General features: G+C 40.1%; 1 protein-coding gene across 1 annotated transcript in view; it reads left to right on the forward strand.

The window, feature by feature from the left end:
* The first annotated feature begins 15,237 nt into the window (after positions 1 to 15,237).
* Positions 15,238 to 17,824, forward strand: part of LOC111160845 (solute carrier family 24 member 5) — a 28,268-nt gene continuing 25,681 nt past the window's right edge. Inside the window, exons 1-2 of the mRNA XM_022524228.1 lie at positions 15,238 to 15,358; positions 16,055 to 16,234. Of these exons, the coding sequence (XP_022379936.1) occupies positions 15,238 to 15,358; positions 16,055 to 16,234 (301 nt within the window). The remainder of the gene's footprint in view (positions 15,359 to 16,054; positions 16,235 to 17,824) is intronic.

The raw sequence follows: 17,824 nt of genomic DNA on the forward strand, positions 1-17,824 counted from the left end.
TGTATGCATGAATGGGAATCCTGATCATTCCTGTAATCAGATTACAATGAGGATTAAATGAGTAAGACAAAAAAAAAAATGTTTAGCCTTTGCTTAGCACATTAGAAGCACACCATATATAATAGTTAATAAATCTAATAATATTAATAATAAACATTCCACTCCCAGAGTCATTTTTTAAATTCAATACTGAAAATATAACTTTATATAGTCTGGTTTTACATTCTTTAATGAACAGCCCTGCTTCTCCCAAGAAAGGATGCAAGGTAGCTTACAAAAATATGTAAAACTTGCCTTGCCAACATAACTTATACCATTCTGGAATATTTTTACACTTGTTGATAAAATATTGATGTATTTTATTTTCCTATGCATCTATTTCATGGCCAACACAATCAACAATCTCATTCTTCTCAGATACAATACTTAATGAGACCACTGATCAAACTTTACAGGAAGAAGGTTACAGTCGTCTCCAACCAAATTACAAATGGTGGTCTGGTCTTGGCCTCACTGGTGTAGGCACCATTGCTGAGCTGTACTTGTGTATCCTTCTCTACCCTGTGAGTTCCACATTTCCATCTGCAGAAAGCAACTCTTGTAAAATATAGTAGGTATCTCAGCTTGTGTTCTGGAATAAACTTTCCCGTAATGACAGTATTTATGTACTCTCTCAGTGTATTTAATGACTCTCCAATATCGTGTATTGCAAAGCTCACAGCTGTGACATGTTTCCTGTTTTTCCTTTTCATTTTCTTTCATGTGTAGATTTTTGTGTCCAGTATTCCTCTGTGGCTGGTCCTATAGAGTTTCTTATGTCCTCTTATTTCCAGTTATCCTTCTCGTTCTTCAGTGGCCTTCGTCCATATTTGTCATCTTGATCTCTGCCTTATTATTGCATTTGCATTTGTAATAAGGTTCCCAAAGTCCTTAGTCATGATTTAGTTCTTTTCGCACTTTTTTAATTATTTGATTAAGCAAATATATGCTCAAAAAATTCATAAGATTCTTTAATTAAATTAATAAAGGCTCAGATAGGAGCTTTTGATTTAATTGATAAATGCTCAAAAATGTGTTTACTCTTTGTAAGCAATTTTGTGCTTGTTATTAAGCCCCAAATAGGTGACATGTTTAACATTCTATGTAGAAATTCCGAACTTAACTCAAAAAGATTAGGTCAATAAATTCTGAGAAACGTGTATTGTTTATAAATTGTTATAAGTTAAATCTTCACTATTATAGGTTATGAAATAACAGGCTCACTTTTAACCTGATCACCAGAAGCATGCACCAGTCGAAGTGGTCAAGATAAAATCCAACCAGCTAAACCTTGGGGAAACACACTTTAGCTTTATATATTCAAGAAATATTCTAGAATAGAAATTAAATGTGAGAAGAAATCACCAACTTGAGGAAACCAGGAAAAGAGAACCAGATAAAGCAAAGGGTAAAATTATTCCTAAGAAATTGATACCATATTTTTCTGCATAATTGCTAAGTTGAGCCTGAGCCACAAATCTGACTATAATGGGCAAAGCAAAGAGGAGTACATATTTGCTTACAAGGCACACAAAGTGTCAGTTCACTTAAGAGAGTCACAGGTCGGGGCGCCTGGGTGGCTCAGTGGGTTAAGCCGCTGCCTTCGGCTCAGGTCATGATCTCAGGGTCCTGGGATCGAGTCCCGCATCGGGCTCTCTGCTCAGCGGGGAGCCTGCTTCCCTCTCTCTCTCTCTGCCTGCCTCTCTGTCTACTTGTGATCTCTGTCTGTCAAATAAATAAATAAAATCTTTAAAAAAAAATTAAAAAAAAAAAAAAAAAAAAAGAGAGTCACAGGTCTTCCAAGCAATGAAATCTTAGAAAAGTTTCCCTTGTGGGTCCTAATGAAGGGAATACTGGGTAAGGGAGTGAATTACTTCCTCAGCAAGCCCTATATTAAATACCAGGGAGAATTAGACAGGAGTGCTTCCATAGAAGCAGTAAATGTCATTACTGACAAGGCAGCTCACAGAAAGAGATCCATAAGGAGTCAAGACAATTGTCCTAGGGTGCAGCTCTCAGTTCAGAAACAACTTCTAGAATTTTTTAAAAGAATAGACCTCTTTGCCCATTCAGTAAATATTTATTGAGTATTTTATGGGTCAGGTACTGTGCTGGGCATGAGAGAGAAAGCAGTGACAAGACAAATGTAGTTCCTTCCTTCAGAGAACAACATACCTGTTGGAAAGATAGACCAACCACCACAAAACATTAAGATGTGTTCAAAATGAGATAAAATATAAACCACTAAATTTTAGCTCCTTAATGTTCTCATCTCCAATTGCATTTCCCTCCACCCTATTACTGTTAAGCTAGTCTTACTGTCACCCACTCCTTAGTTACTGCTGCAGCACACCACCTTCATCTTTGTTTCACGAAAGCCAGTCTCTAATCCACACCTCCTCCCCTAGCTCGTCCTCACCAACAGGATTCTTTAACCTCTCTGCTATCTCCAAACCATCAGTCACCTTCCCATTATCCATCAGTCAGTCAGTCCCCTCTTTCTGTTATCCTTCTGAATCATTTAGATTACGGGCTCTATAATTATTATCGCCTCCTTGAAAGTTTCCTCTCCTCCTTTACACCTCTCTCTTCTGTCACACTTGCCTGGAATAAAGCCAAACCTGGTGTACTCCAGTTTATCCATAACTATACTTAAAAGACAGAATACTCCTGGAGGAAAAACACACGCACGAAATACAGCAAACCAGGTTCACTCTAAATTCATGACCAGAAACCTGAACAAAACCCTCAACACTCCTCTTCTGTTTCCTCAGTAAATTAGCTTTTCTAATCTTGTTATGATTAGTTTATACCTTCTACAGTCTCTTTTCTCAAACCGTCTTTATGAATTAAACATGATTTTTTAAATGCTCTGATTAAAAGATAGACACCGTCAGGTAAGAATTCCTACTTTTCCCTCTCCGCTAAATCTGTGAATCTGCCTCATCTCTACCTGTTTCTACCCCATTTCTCTTGTTTCATGGGAGAAGCAAATCTCCTCCAACAATGGCCCATCTACCACCTCTGGAGCTCTGGGGCCCTGATCCTTCTCAAGGATTCCCTTAGTTTGTTGCACTTTCACTCTCTTGCTTGTTATTGGATCATCCCATCAATGCATAAGCATGCTGTAGAATTTCCCATGGTAAAAAACAAACAAACAAAAACCCAAATCCCCTACCCAATATTCTCCTCAATTTCTGTTTCACATACATTAACAATAAGTAAGTAAGTAAATAAATAAATAAAAGATTTTTAAAAAATAAACCCTACTTCTTTCCTTCTCAAGGTTACTCCCATTTTACTTATCCATAGGACTCTAATGAAACTTTTCTGTTAAGGTCATCCTTGATCTCTGTACTGCCAAATATACTGGACTGTTCTGTATTTCACCTTAACCTCTAACCAGTCCCTCCTTGAAACCTATCCATCTTCCACTCTAGCAATACCACAACTCTCTGGCTTTCCTCCCACCTCAGCGACCTACTTGCTGAAACTCATTTGCTGGCTCCTCCTCTTCTATCAGGCTGCACCTCTGAGTTCATACTCCTATATTCAACTGTCTGCTTGACTCACAAGGACAGTGGGATATAGGGGGGCAAGAGACATGACACCCTGTCAGAAGAATTCTGGGGAACACATGATGGTAACAGTGGACATGGAGAGAAGCGTGTTGACCCAAAAGATGTTCAGGAGAAAGAAATAGCTGGACCCAGAGACTGAGAGATATGGTAGGGGGTGGGAAAAGTAGGACAAGTAGTCAAGGATGCCAAAAGGGTGATCTCATTCACTAAGACTGGGAATTTGGGAGGAAAATGGGCTGCATATAATACATTCTTTAGAAGTTTTCCAGAAACCTGATTTTTCTCAGCTTAGCCTTTAAGAAAAATTGGACAGCAAGCAGAGGGTTAGAGGTAGATTCCCCAGCCAAAAACCTTGATATGCAGGTATTGCCCCTGAAGAACCAGATGTTCTGACCGTCTCTCACTTCCAACAGTGCAGAGACCCTGTCTGCTTTATCCAGCACTCTATTCTCCAGTGCTGGCATTGCACCTGACCCACAACAGGTGCTCAGTGAATAGTTATTGAGTAACTGAAAAGAAAACATAGTTATGAATAGAATAAGATTACCTGCACCCTTCCCCACAAAAAATAAAACAATAAAAGAAAACATAGCTAGCAACTTCTTATGAACAGTTAAGAAATGAACCAGAATAGACGGATGCCTTTTTCCTTTGTCTCTTTCTTCATGACAAAATGGAAATATTAGTATCAACTTTCTTTTACAGTTATTGGAAGAATATAGTAATAACTAGAAAAGCTTAGAACAGTGCATGGATCATAGTAGATGCTCGATAAAAGCTATTTTGTCATCATTTTTTTTTTTTACCACAACCTCTACTTGGCCATGAGGAAGTGCCAAATGACTTTTATGATTTTTTTTTTTTTTTTTAAAGAAAACCATGAGTCTTAAAGAAAGAGAAGAAGAATCCTGAGACTTGGTTAGAACTTCTGAGCTCTACTTTAGTCTGCCAGGCACAAAAAAAGAGACTTTACCTGCAGGGCAGCCCTATTTCTGTTTCTGTCTGTGACCTCGCCTCAAAGAAAGCCAAGTCTCCTAAGGGGGTGCTGGGTGAATCTTAAATGTTGCAGTGAAATTCCTTGTGAAGGGAATCCAAGGCTGCTGGTCGTTGAGGTTCTCCCAGGTCATACCTCCCACGGACATGAGTCCACATGCAGGACAAATGGACAGCTGAACAAGTCACATTCAAAAGGTTAAGCACACAAGGCACAGGAGAGGCAGCCCTCCAACAATGAACCTCTCACTCCCTTTGTATCTAGGAGGAAAGTCTGAAAATCTCCAGATTAGAGGGATCAACCAGAGCCACAAAATAAGCACATGAGCAAAAGGAGAGTAGAAAGCATGATAGACAATAGACACAGCAGCTGAAATTAAAATATCCTAACTTGATGAAAGCCATTTCTGCCATCATAACCACTGTTCCCTCCCATCTAAATCACCTTCCAAAGTATCTGAGAACAACCAAGTTGGCTGAGGCCAGCCCAGTTATTCAGTGGACTGCAACATGGTGAAAGGGATAGCCCTCATCCATGAAAAGAGCCACAACCATCAAGGTTTATCCAGTGCTCTACAGTTTACAAAGCCATGTAATAGGGATATTATGATACTTTCCAACTCTTTCTTTTCCCCCATTTCTTCTTGCCCTGTGACCAACTACCCATCCATGGAATCAATGGCATTCATTGCTTCAAGGAAAGTGTAGACGCAGCCTATAACAAAGGAGTCATTCCTCAACATTGAGTTTCAAGCTCATCCTGGTTTTTTTTTTTTTCTGTCCAGAGACAACATTTTTGAAACCCAAGATATGTTGGAAGAAAAAAAGCATTTTCTAAAATCTAAAACTCACTTGTTTATACACCTAGAATAAAGTTTGGAGTTCTGAGCATAGAACTATCAGGCAGGTTAGACCCCCTCACACGTAGGCTTCTCTGAAGTTGTCACTGAGATGGAGTTGGGGTATAAGATGTTTACTGGGGCTCAGCATCTGTGAGAGGAAAAGGAGGAAGCAGGATTTGGGGGAGGAAGAATTTGAACTTGGGGGCAGATGAACGAAGCTGTAGCCAAACCAGTGAGAAGCTCTGAAATGAGTAGTGCCCATCAGAGTTGTCTATGTCAGGACAAAATGTCTGTGCTTCTACAGCCCTCCCTTATTTAGATGTGGGCTGCCCTGGGAACAGCATGATGGCAGGTGAGGCAGCTCTCTGGAGCTCAGGCTGCCCCTCAAGGATCTGAGAGGTAGATGCCATCCACTGACAGCACCCTCAGGGCTGTGGCAGCAATCTTCCCTCAAAGAGGATCTGGGAGACACAAGTTCATGTCTCCCACAGTGACCTTCCAGTTGGAGAAGAACTGAGAAGCGAGGCAGAGAAGAGGAAAGAGTGAGAAACGGGCGTCCTTAGGTTCCAGGCGGGGGGGGGGGCGGTGCGGGTAGTAATATTATTCTAGTTCTTTGGGAATATCTAGCCAAAGACAGAGAAGTACAAGTAGGCCAGCATTCTGGAAGGCGAGGGCCTCTTTCACAGAGACTTGTGCAGACCACGCCTCGAGAGATTGATTTACAAAGACCAACCACGGTCACAGTCCCATCAGCTGTCCTGGACTGCATGGGTATGGTGTACCAAGCTGCTCTTATTACGGTGGCCCATCTTTTTGGTCCACTTCCCTACTTCTCTTCTAGCTCCATACCCCCCCTCACCCCGCCCCACATCACAGCATCTCCCTTCTCTGATAGCTAAGCAAGGACTTCAAAGCACATAATATAATCTGTACAGCCAATCCCAGCACAGAGAGACGTTACAGAGCACTTACTGTCTTTCTCTCTTCAGGACCAGATTCTTTTACATTCAGTCTTTATGAGCTCTAGGGCTTGTGAGTTCCAAGCCTAGGGGGGAGAAGTTCTAAGGCCAGCAAATTTTGAAGAATCCCTGATAAATGCCTTCATCCCGATTATTTATAGTAAAGGAGGCATCAATCTCTTCACGTAGGGTTGGCAGCCTTCAGAGAGCAGACTAAGGAAAAATGATGATGCTAACTCAGACCCTGAGGGGGTTTATTATATTAAAGTGAAGAAAATAAATCTCCACACTCCAGAATATTTTAGTCAGGGGCCCTCTACTTGTCTCACTTGCCACCCCTTCACAGCACCTCAATGAAATAGAGCGGGAGGAGAAAATGCAAAGTCAGGCTACGGCAGGCCCTTTTCCGGATCATTCATTCAACCACCAGGTACTGAATCACTCAGGGAAGGCTTTTATTTGCACTCAGAGAGCAAAGATAAAGAAAGGCTACCACAAATTAAGTGGCAGTAACAAGTATCAAAAAGCAGGTTAGGGGCGCCTGGGTGGCTCAGTGGGTTAAAGCCTCTGCCTTCGGCTCAGGTCATGATCTCAGGGTCCTGGGATCGAGCCCCGCATCGGGCTCTCTGCTCAGCGGGGAGCCTGCTTCCTCCTCTCTCTCTCTCTCTCCCTGCCTCTCTGCCTACCTGTGATCTCTATCTGTCAAATAAATAAATAAATAATCTTAAAAAAAAAAAAAGGCAGGCTAAAAGCAAAATTTCAATTTTTGTAAATATAGCTAATAAAAATCCTTTATCATTTTGTTCCCAGATGATGGCCTGCCTGATGTATTCAATTTCATTGAGAGCTAAGCACTCTGCCAAGTTCTAATAACATAAAATGTGCTCTCATGGAGTTGCAACACAGAGGGAAGGGGGACGAGTATTTATATTCTAGGTCTATAATCACACAGCCTAAAAACAAGTGGTATTATCCCCACTTACTAAGTTTCAGAAATAATGAAGAAGGGGAAATTTAACTGAGGTTTAGTTAATTCTAAAATTATTTCTATGCTATGGTGAGTGCTGTGAATTGTGTAAGACTGATGAATCACAGACCTATACTCCGGAAACAAATAATAAATCATATGTTAATAAAAAATAAAATAAAATTATTTCTACTCCAAAATGTTTTTTAAATAATATTTGATCTGAAAAACTTGAACTCCCCTTCAGGACTCAGAGAATTGAAATATGCCCTCCCATAAAAAGGGGGGAAAGGGAGAAATTCTGAGAAAACTGTGAAGGCCTTCTAGGAATTGAAAATGTTTTTGAATAATTTTCATGGAGTTGGACACACACATCAGTGAATGAGACCAACCTGTCCTGGGTTGAAAATTGAACATACTCAGTCATATCCTAAACCAATGCTCAACCCTGATTTTTGGCTTATAAACTCCCTGAGGATGGGAGTGTGGGAAAGATGGCAGGCACCTTGTGAATATGTGAACCATGAAGCAGAATGCTGCTCAGCTCACAGCCGTGGCTGTGAGAGCAGCCTAAGGAAAGCTGGCAGCTCTTGTGATGGCTGGAGACAAAACAGGAAGGTTCTTGGTGGACTGAGGCAAAATTTCCTTGTCCTGAGGATTCCCAGGCTACTCTCCTAAGTGAGCAGCCACTCATAGGACAGCAACAACTGAGACCCTGAAGGCTCCCTGTAACAATGCATTCCCACTCAACACTCCCTTCCCAGGCTGTGCTGAACACACGTAGGGACACGTAATCCCTCACCTTATTAAGGATCACCTATGGGGCTTGATTCTGCATATCTAAACTGCAAAAGGCAATGGCAAAATACACACACTTTTCTGTATATATATGTCATATCCATGTGTAATATGTGTATATATAACATAATATACAATAAAAAGTTAAAAAATAAAAAAAGTTCTATCAAGAAGCTAGAGTCAGAGCACAGGGACAGCCTTAGTCATGTGATTCTTTCTCCTCCTCTGTCCTCAGAAGAAGAGTGCAGACTGTGAAAGCTTTCATTTAAGGGAGCAAATACTCAAAGGCAGGAAGTAGCAAACATCCCTAGCTCTGATTCTATGGAGGAGAATCAAAATGTCTTTTCAAATGACTGATTTCACAGGGCTTCTTAGAGTAGATTTTTCCATATTTCCTCCAAAAGGAAGTTGGAGAGCCCAACTGTGTTTGAAGCATCAGCAGGTGGAGCTGGAGAGCTAACTGAGCTGCTCTGTTAGGGGACACTCAGACAAATGCTCAGACAATGCAGCCAATGGCATTGGAACCGGACAAAAGACCTTGCACATTCTTGTGGGGTCCCAGGGATGTTGTCAAGGAACAGTCACTGTGAAATTCCCTATGTACTTCACTCATTCATGCCTTCCACAATATTTATTAGATATCCACACCATGTGCCTGGCACCAGCTGAACACTGACAATGCAATAGGAAATTAGATAGGCATGGGTTTGCCCTCATGAAACTCACTTTCTGAGGAGCTGGCTCAGGTTGCAAGTGAAGATGTCATGTACTTTGGCCTTAGACAGACCTTTCCCTACATCCTGGCTCTGCCACTTTGGTGGATGCTATGTAACCTTAGATCTTAGGCAATCAATTCAATCTATCCTTTTTAAAGCAAGGATAGCAATATCCATCCTGGTAGTTTTGGTACCTCTGGTACCACTCCTGGTACCAGCTGGGAATTTTTTTTAAATATCCATGCTTGAGTCATGCCCAGAAATCTTGATTCAATTCGTCTGGGTAAGTGCCAGATCATTAGTAATTTTAAAAGCCACCAGGTACTTCTACTGAGAAACCAGTGAGAACTCCTCTTCTGTCCTTTTGGGCTGGTAGGAAATTTATACTGCATGATACACAAGGAGATCTCAGGTTTAGTAAACACGGACTGTTGGCTTTGATTCCTAAGCACAACTGGTGACATCTTACTCAGCAGAGGCCCAGGTATTCCAGAGAAGACTGTTAAACTGAAGTCGGTCAGTGAGTAAGGAAGAGCTGAAGATAATTCTGAGAGTTTTACACCTTAAAAGAAAGGATGACTACCAGTCTACAATTTGACCACAGCTCAATAACCATCTCTGTACCAATCTGAATGGGTTAGTTCCTTGGCCACTTCAAGAGATGGCTTCTTCTGGAGATTCTCTATTTTTTGTTTATTTTAATTTCCATTTCAATACAAACCACCACTCAAGAGTCTGATAATGTTGACTACTAGCAAATGCTAATAAAAAGAATTAAGAACATATCTAGCACAGCCCTTTCATTTTACAAATGGGCACGAGGAAGCCCTAGGAAGCAAAGTCATCATCCCAAGATCAAACATCCAATAGCTTCATGGTTTTGTTTTGTTTGCACAGCAGGAACCTCACTAACAGTTTGGCTGTATGCGACTTTACATAATAGATGAGTTTCCTACTGGTTGTATGTAAATAGAATCTTTGTCAAGTAAACCATATGTTCAATGGACTAAAAAAAAGTTCTGGTTAACAAAATACAACTATATGGATTCCTTTGCTTAAAGATGAAAAGGTTTTTCAGGATGGAGGCAGGAGTGGCATGGCTTCTCAATCTTTCCAAATCTCCAATAGAAACAGACAAAGCAACTAGATAGCAAAGACCCATTAACAGCATTTAACAGAAAGCTGTTTGGAGCTACCACCAGCAGCCCCAAACACAAATGAGTGGGGATGAAGCACCCTCATGACACCAAATATACATGATATCAGCTTCTATGTGGGAGAAAGTACAGGCAAGGCACAGGCAATCTGACCAAACTGAGAACAAGACACCCCAAAATAACAACAAATATTTGATGAAATAGGACTATTTGCAAACACCAGTCAAAAACAAAAACAAACAAACAAACAAAAGTTTTGGCTCAGTCTAACATTGGTTGAGTACAAGGGATCGCAATAGGGTCTGAAACATATGAAGTCTCAAAACTAATCAAGCAGAACTCCTTTCCAGGATGGGGCTGACATACAGAGATTTGAAACTTCTAGTCATGGAATAAAAGCTAACCAGGATAGTGATAGTAGGGAAGAAAGGAAAGAGGAAGTCCCAATAAAAGTAGGCATGGAGGACAGAGCCAGTAAATTTCAGAGAGCAAGTTGTGATTTTTTTTTAACACTACAAGAAAACAATAGAAGAGCCATCTCTGCAAATTGAGAGAAGTTACACTAAACAACACCTTCTTCTTAAAGTTCAGGAAAAATTTGTTTCACATAAAAATGTGGAAAAGAAAGATGTGAAGGTCAAATCCCACACAAAATTACCATAAGAAAAAAAGAGAATAAGGGGGGAAAAGAGCCTTGCTTCAGACACAGAAAGCATGCTAGAAAGACATGCCCACACAACAGATCAAACTGTAACTAGAATCTAAAAGGCATGAGGAAAATCACACGAGATAAGAACAACACAAATCAGATTTAGAAAGAAAAAATTCAGAAATGAGGCGTTAGTCATCAGGAAATATTAGATATAAAAGAAAAATTTTTGAAAAAATGAGTATGAAACTAGAAAGAACATAGGAGCAATAAACACAACAGATAATATCTTAAAAGAAATAGAAAAGGAAAATGAAAAAATTTAAAATCAAAAAGAAATTAAAAAAAAGATAAAAAGAAATGAAAAAAAAAAGATAAAAAGAGATGCATGACCAAGTAATAATACTGATGATACCCAAAGACTATCCAACATAAAAATAGTGGAAGTCCCTGAGAGAATAAATCCAAAGAAAGGGAACAGAACAAATACTGAAAACTGTAATTCTCTAAAACTTTCCTGAAATCAAGAAATCTGAAACTACACACTGAGAGAGCACATTCTATACCTAAGAATAGCGACTTAAAGTGACCAACATTATGATATTCTCATAAAATTACTGAACTTTAAAGAAAGAGAATAAAAAATCTTCTGAGTATCTAGGAAAAAAGAGCAAGTGACATCTAAGGGGAGTAAAATTATATATATAATTATCAGCTTGTCAACAGTAATGCTTTATGTCATAAGAAAACAGAGCAATAGAAGATACTTAAGGGAAAAAATTGTGAGCCAGTGATTTTATATCCAGCACAGCTGACTTTCAAGTATAAAGACCATTGAGAAATCATTACAGACAGGAAAGAACTTGAAGAACACAGTTCCTATGAGTTCTTCCAAGGGATCTATTAGAAAATATGTTTCAGGCATCAAATGTCTAGAGAAACATCAACCTTAGAACAGTGGCAAACATTAAAAATGTAGTTACTTGTACTACCAAGACTAAATGAGGATTAAAGGAAGCAATGCAGATAGGCTATAGCTCTTGGAATAGAAGGAGAATGGAAAGAGTATAAGCAAAAATTTTGGACTTTTCTTAGTGATTATATTAGTGGTGGTAGAATCAATGTCATCATTTTGAGACTCATATATCTAACATAGGACCAGGAAATACATAATTATGAAATTCTAGATATGCCAATTCTATCATCCAGGACCCCTGAATAGGAAGTATGAGTATGAACTCATGAGATATTTTATAAAGAGATATGGTGAGGGGTGGGGCAGGGGGGATTACAAATAATGAGCAATCCAGTAGCAATAAGCATTGCTAGTAACCCAGATTCTTAGATCATGATATGGATATACTTTCCACTTAAAAAAATAAAGGGTCATTTTGAAGAAATGATTGGTTTTGTGTGTAGGATGAGCCTGGAATATTTCTTTTATATCAGGTAATAAGAAAGCAATTAAAACCTATTAAGGTCATGTCAAAGGCTCTCAGAAGTCAACCCAAAGATGAGGCTAAAGATGAGATGATTTGAAATTTAAAAAGGATAATCATGGCAATTGGAAGCCATCAAATATATTTAAATACATTGATTCATAATCATTTTTAAAATCTAGCTGGTTATTTTTGGAAGAAAATTGAAAACCAATTAACTTGAGAAATGATCAGTAGAGGAAAAGGATCAAGCACATATTTTGCCTTTTCCATATAAACTGGGTACCCCTGGGTACCCAAAGAGTAGATGATAGAAATCATCTCACTATAAAATATTCCAAGTAATAAGTGAAAAAAAAATTATAGAATTAGAACATGACCCTTTTGTGACCTCTAGAGAAGCAAAGGCTGCTAACATCACAAAAGAAAAGACAAATTGACCTCATGTGCTTTCTAAGGAAAGGCCACACTGCTTACCCACTTTGGTCTTGCCAGTGGGATAGAACCCAGTCTGATCAAACCTCTGCATCCAGCTGCCAATTACCAAAACCAAAAGAAATGGAGGGATATGTTGAGCTATACCATAAGACACACTCAACAGAATCAGGACTGTGGGAAACTCTACAGATCAAGTGCCCTGGGGTTTCCCAATAGATAAATTATAAAGAAAAGAAAAAGAAGGAGGGGAAATCTGTAAACTAAAAGAAACTTAAAGGTCTTTTTTTCTAGGGCTAAGCTATAGTGTCCTGAAGATGCTCCCATTTAGGAGTGGGTGATAAACAATTAAAAATACACAGACACTGAAGTGATTACTGTGGAAGTCAGTGGCTGTCTACTTTCCAAGAAAAGGAGGAGGTGGGATTGAGGCACATGAAGGGGTTTCTAGGGTGGCTGGCAAAGTTCTAGTTCTTGATCTACAGTGTTTACAAGGGACTCTATCTTATAAAATAATAATAATATAACAATAAACTACACATTTATTTCATTGGGCTTTATGCTTTATTTTACAATAAGAAACTTTTTAAGATCCTTTTGTAAAATGAGCAATAAACGTATAAGGTATGTATAATTAGCCTCCTAAATTCTCTTTCCTCAATAAACTCCTATTTGACTTTATCATTTATTCAGAGCAAGTACATATGTGCTCTGGGAAATGTGTTTTGAAGAATCGTTACAATGGAGGCACCTTGGTGGCTCAGTCAGTTGGGTGTCTGCCTTCGGCTCAGGTCATGATCCCAAGGCCCTGGGATCCAGCTCTGCATCAGATTCTCTGCTTAGCAGAGAGCCCGCTTCTCCCACTCTGCCTGCTGCTCTGCCTACTTGTGCTCTCTCTCTCTGTCAAATAAATAAATAAAATTTTAAAAAATTAAAAAAAAAACCATTACAATGTAATCAATCAACAAACATTTTTTAAGTACCTACTATGTGTAAGCACTCTATTCCATTGTAATTAGCCGGTATCTTGAGATATGTACTATTTCCCAGATTGATATTGGGCACTGGAAATACTATGGTTTGAATGTTTGTGCTACTTTGTTTGTTTGTAATGTTTAGTTTTATCAGTTGGTGGAACTACTGCATTTTGGAGAGGAAAGGCTCATGCAACACATCCACTCAGCACAAAATTAAGTGGCCTCTACCCTGGCCTCGGCCACTGCTGGCGCTGAGGTCACGGTCTGGTCTCGTGGTCCAGGGCACCGCCTTCTATGGGGGTCAGCAGCCCAGACACTGCTTGCTGAGAATCTGCTCTATTCGAGCTACACTTTGGTGACTCATCGTCCCAACCTCACAACCACACCACACATCTGGATAGACAGTTCCTAGAAATGACCGTTTCAGAGAGGTTTATAATGGCTACCAATTCCCAGCAAAACAAAAGGGCGTTTGAGAATTTTTACCAACCCAAAATCATAATAAGCATCCGGAAACAACTTACTCTTTTCCACCAGAAAAACCCAGTTTCTAAATCTAAAACTTAGCAAACACATCAATTTTTATGCTTTTTCTGCAAAGCAAAGGAACCACGAGAATTGCAAAACTTAAAAAAAAGAAATCCTTTGGCCAAGAAGCTTTTATTTTAATCAAAAGTAACACATTAATAATAATAAAGACAGATGATAGATAAATAGGTAACATTGACCACGTGGCAGAGGCTGTTTTAAGCAGATTACGTGCATTCATTTGTGTCATCCTCACCACAGGTGAGGTGACCTACCATTCCCTTTTTACAGAGAGTAGAGCTGAGAAGCAGAGAAGTTAAATAACGTGCCCAAGGACACAGAGCCAGGAAGTAGCAGTGCTACGACCCAAACTATGTGGTCTGTGCTATTAAGCACAAGTTACTTCATTGCCCCAAGTTCTTAATGCCTTGGCAAGTGCAATAAATGCTAGGGTAGGGGAGTTAGTAGTTTGTGTTTGAAACCCCCTGGCCTGTTGAATTTGCACTTCAAAATCTCTGGCAGAGAGCACAGCTAATCAATGATCAAATAGCATCCACCATGTCTCCATACAGTTCTTGAAGCTGTCCACTTCTCCCCACCCCTATTGCTACGGCTCTGGTTCAAGCTCCCATCATTTCTCCTAGATTATTGCAAGAGCCTCCGAAACTACCTTTCTGTCTCTAGCCCTAATGGGAGAGGAGGTGGAGAGGCCCAAAAGAAAGATAAAAATGTGCATACCTAGCCAAAGAATTCACATACACCAGTCCCATCAACTTCTAGAAGTGAGGGTTGGAGACGAAGCAGTTGCAAACTCAGGTCATTCCAAATCTAGAGAAAGTCAAAATCACAGCCACTGTGAAGACCAGTAAATCAAACCATGCCATAAAGAACAAGCCGCCTGGATCTGCCTCAGGGACGACTACAGCTGTACACAGGAATCATCTGCTCTCCTCCCCACCTCCCCCAGCCTCTCTGGAGCTTGGGGCTCCTGATCAGAGGAGACTGCCTGGCTCCTTTCACCCTCCCTCCTGCACAGGCCTGGCTGAGATGTGTCCTGGGCAGGGCAGTGAGCAGGAAGGAGACTCCTCACATGACCCAGCTTATTCCACCCTTTCCCCCTTCCCAAAGCAGCACTCTGCATTAAAAGCACAGCAGGAATGCCGACCGAAGGGGGCCCACGGTGGGCAAGAAGGGCTCTGCTCCTCAGCATCCTCGGGGCTACTGCATGCTTGCCTCCCCCGAGTGCCTCCCTGCCCCAGCGTCTCCTAAGGGCCACAGGTAGGTGGACACTGGGGTCAGTTGCCCCTGCCGTAGCTGCCATGTACAGATGGAGGGACAAAGAGAGGAAAATACTCACTTGACTTACTTCGGCTCATGCTTCCTCCTCTGATTTTTAGCATTTGGAAGAATATCAAATGCTTTTGATCCCTCAGATAAGTTCTCAAAGATAGCTCAGAAAGAATTCACAGGCTTCATGAAGCAGGCGAGTCTCCAGTTCTTATTGTTGGAGACTTCATCATGGAAAAAAAAATCTTCTTTCATCTTAGAAATTCTCTCTGCAACAGTGGAGGACTCTTCACAGGCCCGTGGGCAGCTTGGGCTCTGAAATGGGAAAATGAAATTGTAAAGATATTAGGAATCTTTCTCACTAGAGATACAGTTTCTCTTTGAGGAGGAGGAAGGGTTCAGAATTCCCTTTTAAGAAATAAAGCAGACAAGGAAGAGTGATTTCATGATTTTTTTAATTCTTTCATTATCATCAGCTTACTTCATTAAAGCTCCTCTTTTGAGCCCCAATAATTATTTTTTTCAAAAGCTCTACATCATATTCAAAATGCCTTATACATTTCCACTAGGGTTCTTAAAATTCCATCTGGTGACCGCACACTTAGTTTTCTTAAGAAATCTCTCTTTGTGGGCTTGGAACTAGCAACACCAGCATACTTCAAATTTTCACCTTCTTTTCCTTACCAGGAAATAGCACCCAATGTGTTATGTCTCCATCCCTGGACTTTCCCGAAGGGTTTTTCACAAAACAGGAGCGCACAGATGGAGGCATTGTCATCTACTTCCTGATTATCCTTTACATGTTCATGGCCGTGTCTATTGTCTGTGACGAGTACTTCCTACCCTCCCTGGAAATCATCAGTGAAGGTAAGTAATTGGAAATCTCCCCCATAAGCTTCCGAAATGGTGGTGCCACATGCCCGTGGCTGTCTTTAAAACAGCTCAGCAACAGTTTTGTCCATCTCAGCTGGTCACAGAGCACAGACTTCTGTGGTGAGGGGTCCTACTTCAAGGAACGGGCCTGTGTGTGGTTTTTCTTGATAGTTCATGTGCAGCGTGGCATCTTTAAATGAGTACCCAGCACTTATTATTACAATGGGTCTCTCCAGAAACTCTTTGTCTCCTATACTCCTGGCCATTTGTTAGTAAACTGTTCCAAGTTTTCACATTTATGCCCTTGATGTATATGCTTAAGGCCTTCCTAATGCTCATTTTATACTTTTAAAAACCTGCAGTTTTACTCTAAAATTATTTCAATTTTTTTTAAGATAGATGGGTGGTAAACAAATGACATTTTTCATTTCAGCCTTATGCTAATGAGACTAACGTGTTTATCAACCAATAAATAAGTAATAAGTACTGCATCTTATGTAAAGTGACTTCGGGTATCAAATAATTATAAATTCAGTTATTAAACTTAAGCTCAGTCACTGGTTTCTGAAAATAAGATCTGCCAGGCCAAACCTCTCTCTTCTGTCCCCTCAGCGATGTAGATCACACAAGAATTCTGAGCATACCTTTCCTTGGTATCCTAGTCCCTTAAATCAGGATGTCAATGATGAGTCATGCCCTATGCAACAGAAGTGCCAGCAGAAATTTCCAGTCTGTCTCCAGCTTGGTTGGTTTAGTTGACTGAGCATGCTTACCTCAGAGAATGTCAAAGTTAAGGGTTGGGTGTCCAGCCACATGCTTACAGGATTGCACAGAAATAGCATCCTCCCCCAACCCCCCCATCCCCACCCCCACATACACTCTGCTAGCATTTCTTCCCAGAGAGAGCTAGAACATTAACTCTCCCTTTTCCCAGGGCCCCAGCCCACTGGCCCTGCTGAAATGCTCCTGATTTTCTCTCCTGTTCACTGCACCATTGCAGTATCCTTAAGACCTACAACAGGACCTGACAAGAACAGAGGCTCTCAACACATATTTGTTTTAAGAAAAAAAAAAAAATTCATAGAACGGGTCAGCATAAGTTTGTTATAATTATTATGATTTAACTCAAGTAGGTCTAAATATCGTCATTTTTATATTGGCATTCCATTTTATGATGACCTTGATATTTTTCTATAAAACAGATTAAATTACTTTAACATAGTATTTTTACCTAGACTGATAAAATGCAAGGAAAAAAGTAAAATCACCTAGAGATCCCCACAGTCAGCATCTGATGTATTTCCTTTCGGGCTTTTAGGTCTTGATATAAATACAGTTTGAGGTTTTTTTCTTTTTCCTCATATTTTATTCCTCACACTTTCCCATATTATTACTGTTCAAAAACATGATTTTTAATGGTAGCATGACTTTGTAAATGATGTAAGTATCTAACACTGGGTTTTATACACAGTAGGTACCCAGTAGAGATGTATAATTTTTAAAATTATTTTCTTTGGACATCTGGAGGTTTTTTTTATTCCAAGCAATACAAGCCTGTATTTGTATAAAATCTTTGCAAAGTTC

Source organism: Enhydra lutris, unplaced genomic scaffold (assembly GCF_002288905.1).
Source record: "Enhydra lutris kenyoni isolate GAN:26980312 unplaced genomic scaffold, ASM228890v2 scaffoldscaffold4, whole genome shotgun sequence".
NCBI classification, from domain to species: domain Eukaryota; kingdom Metazoa; phylum Chordata; class Mammalia; order Carnivora; family Mustelidae; genus Enhydra; species Enhydra lutris.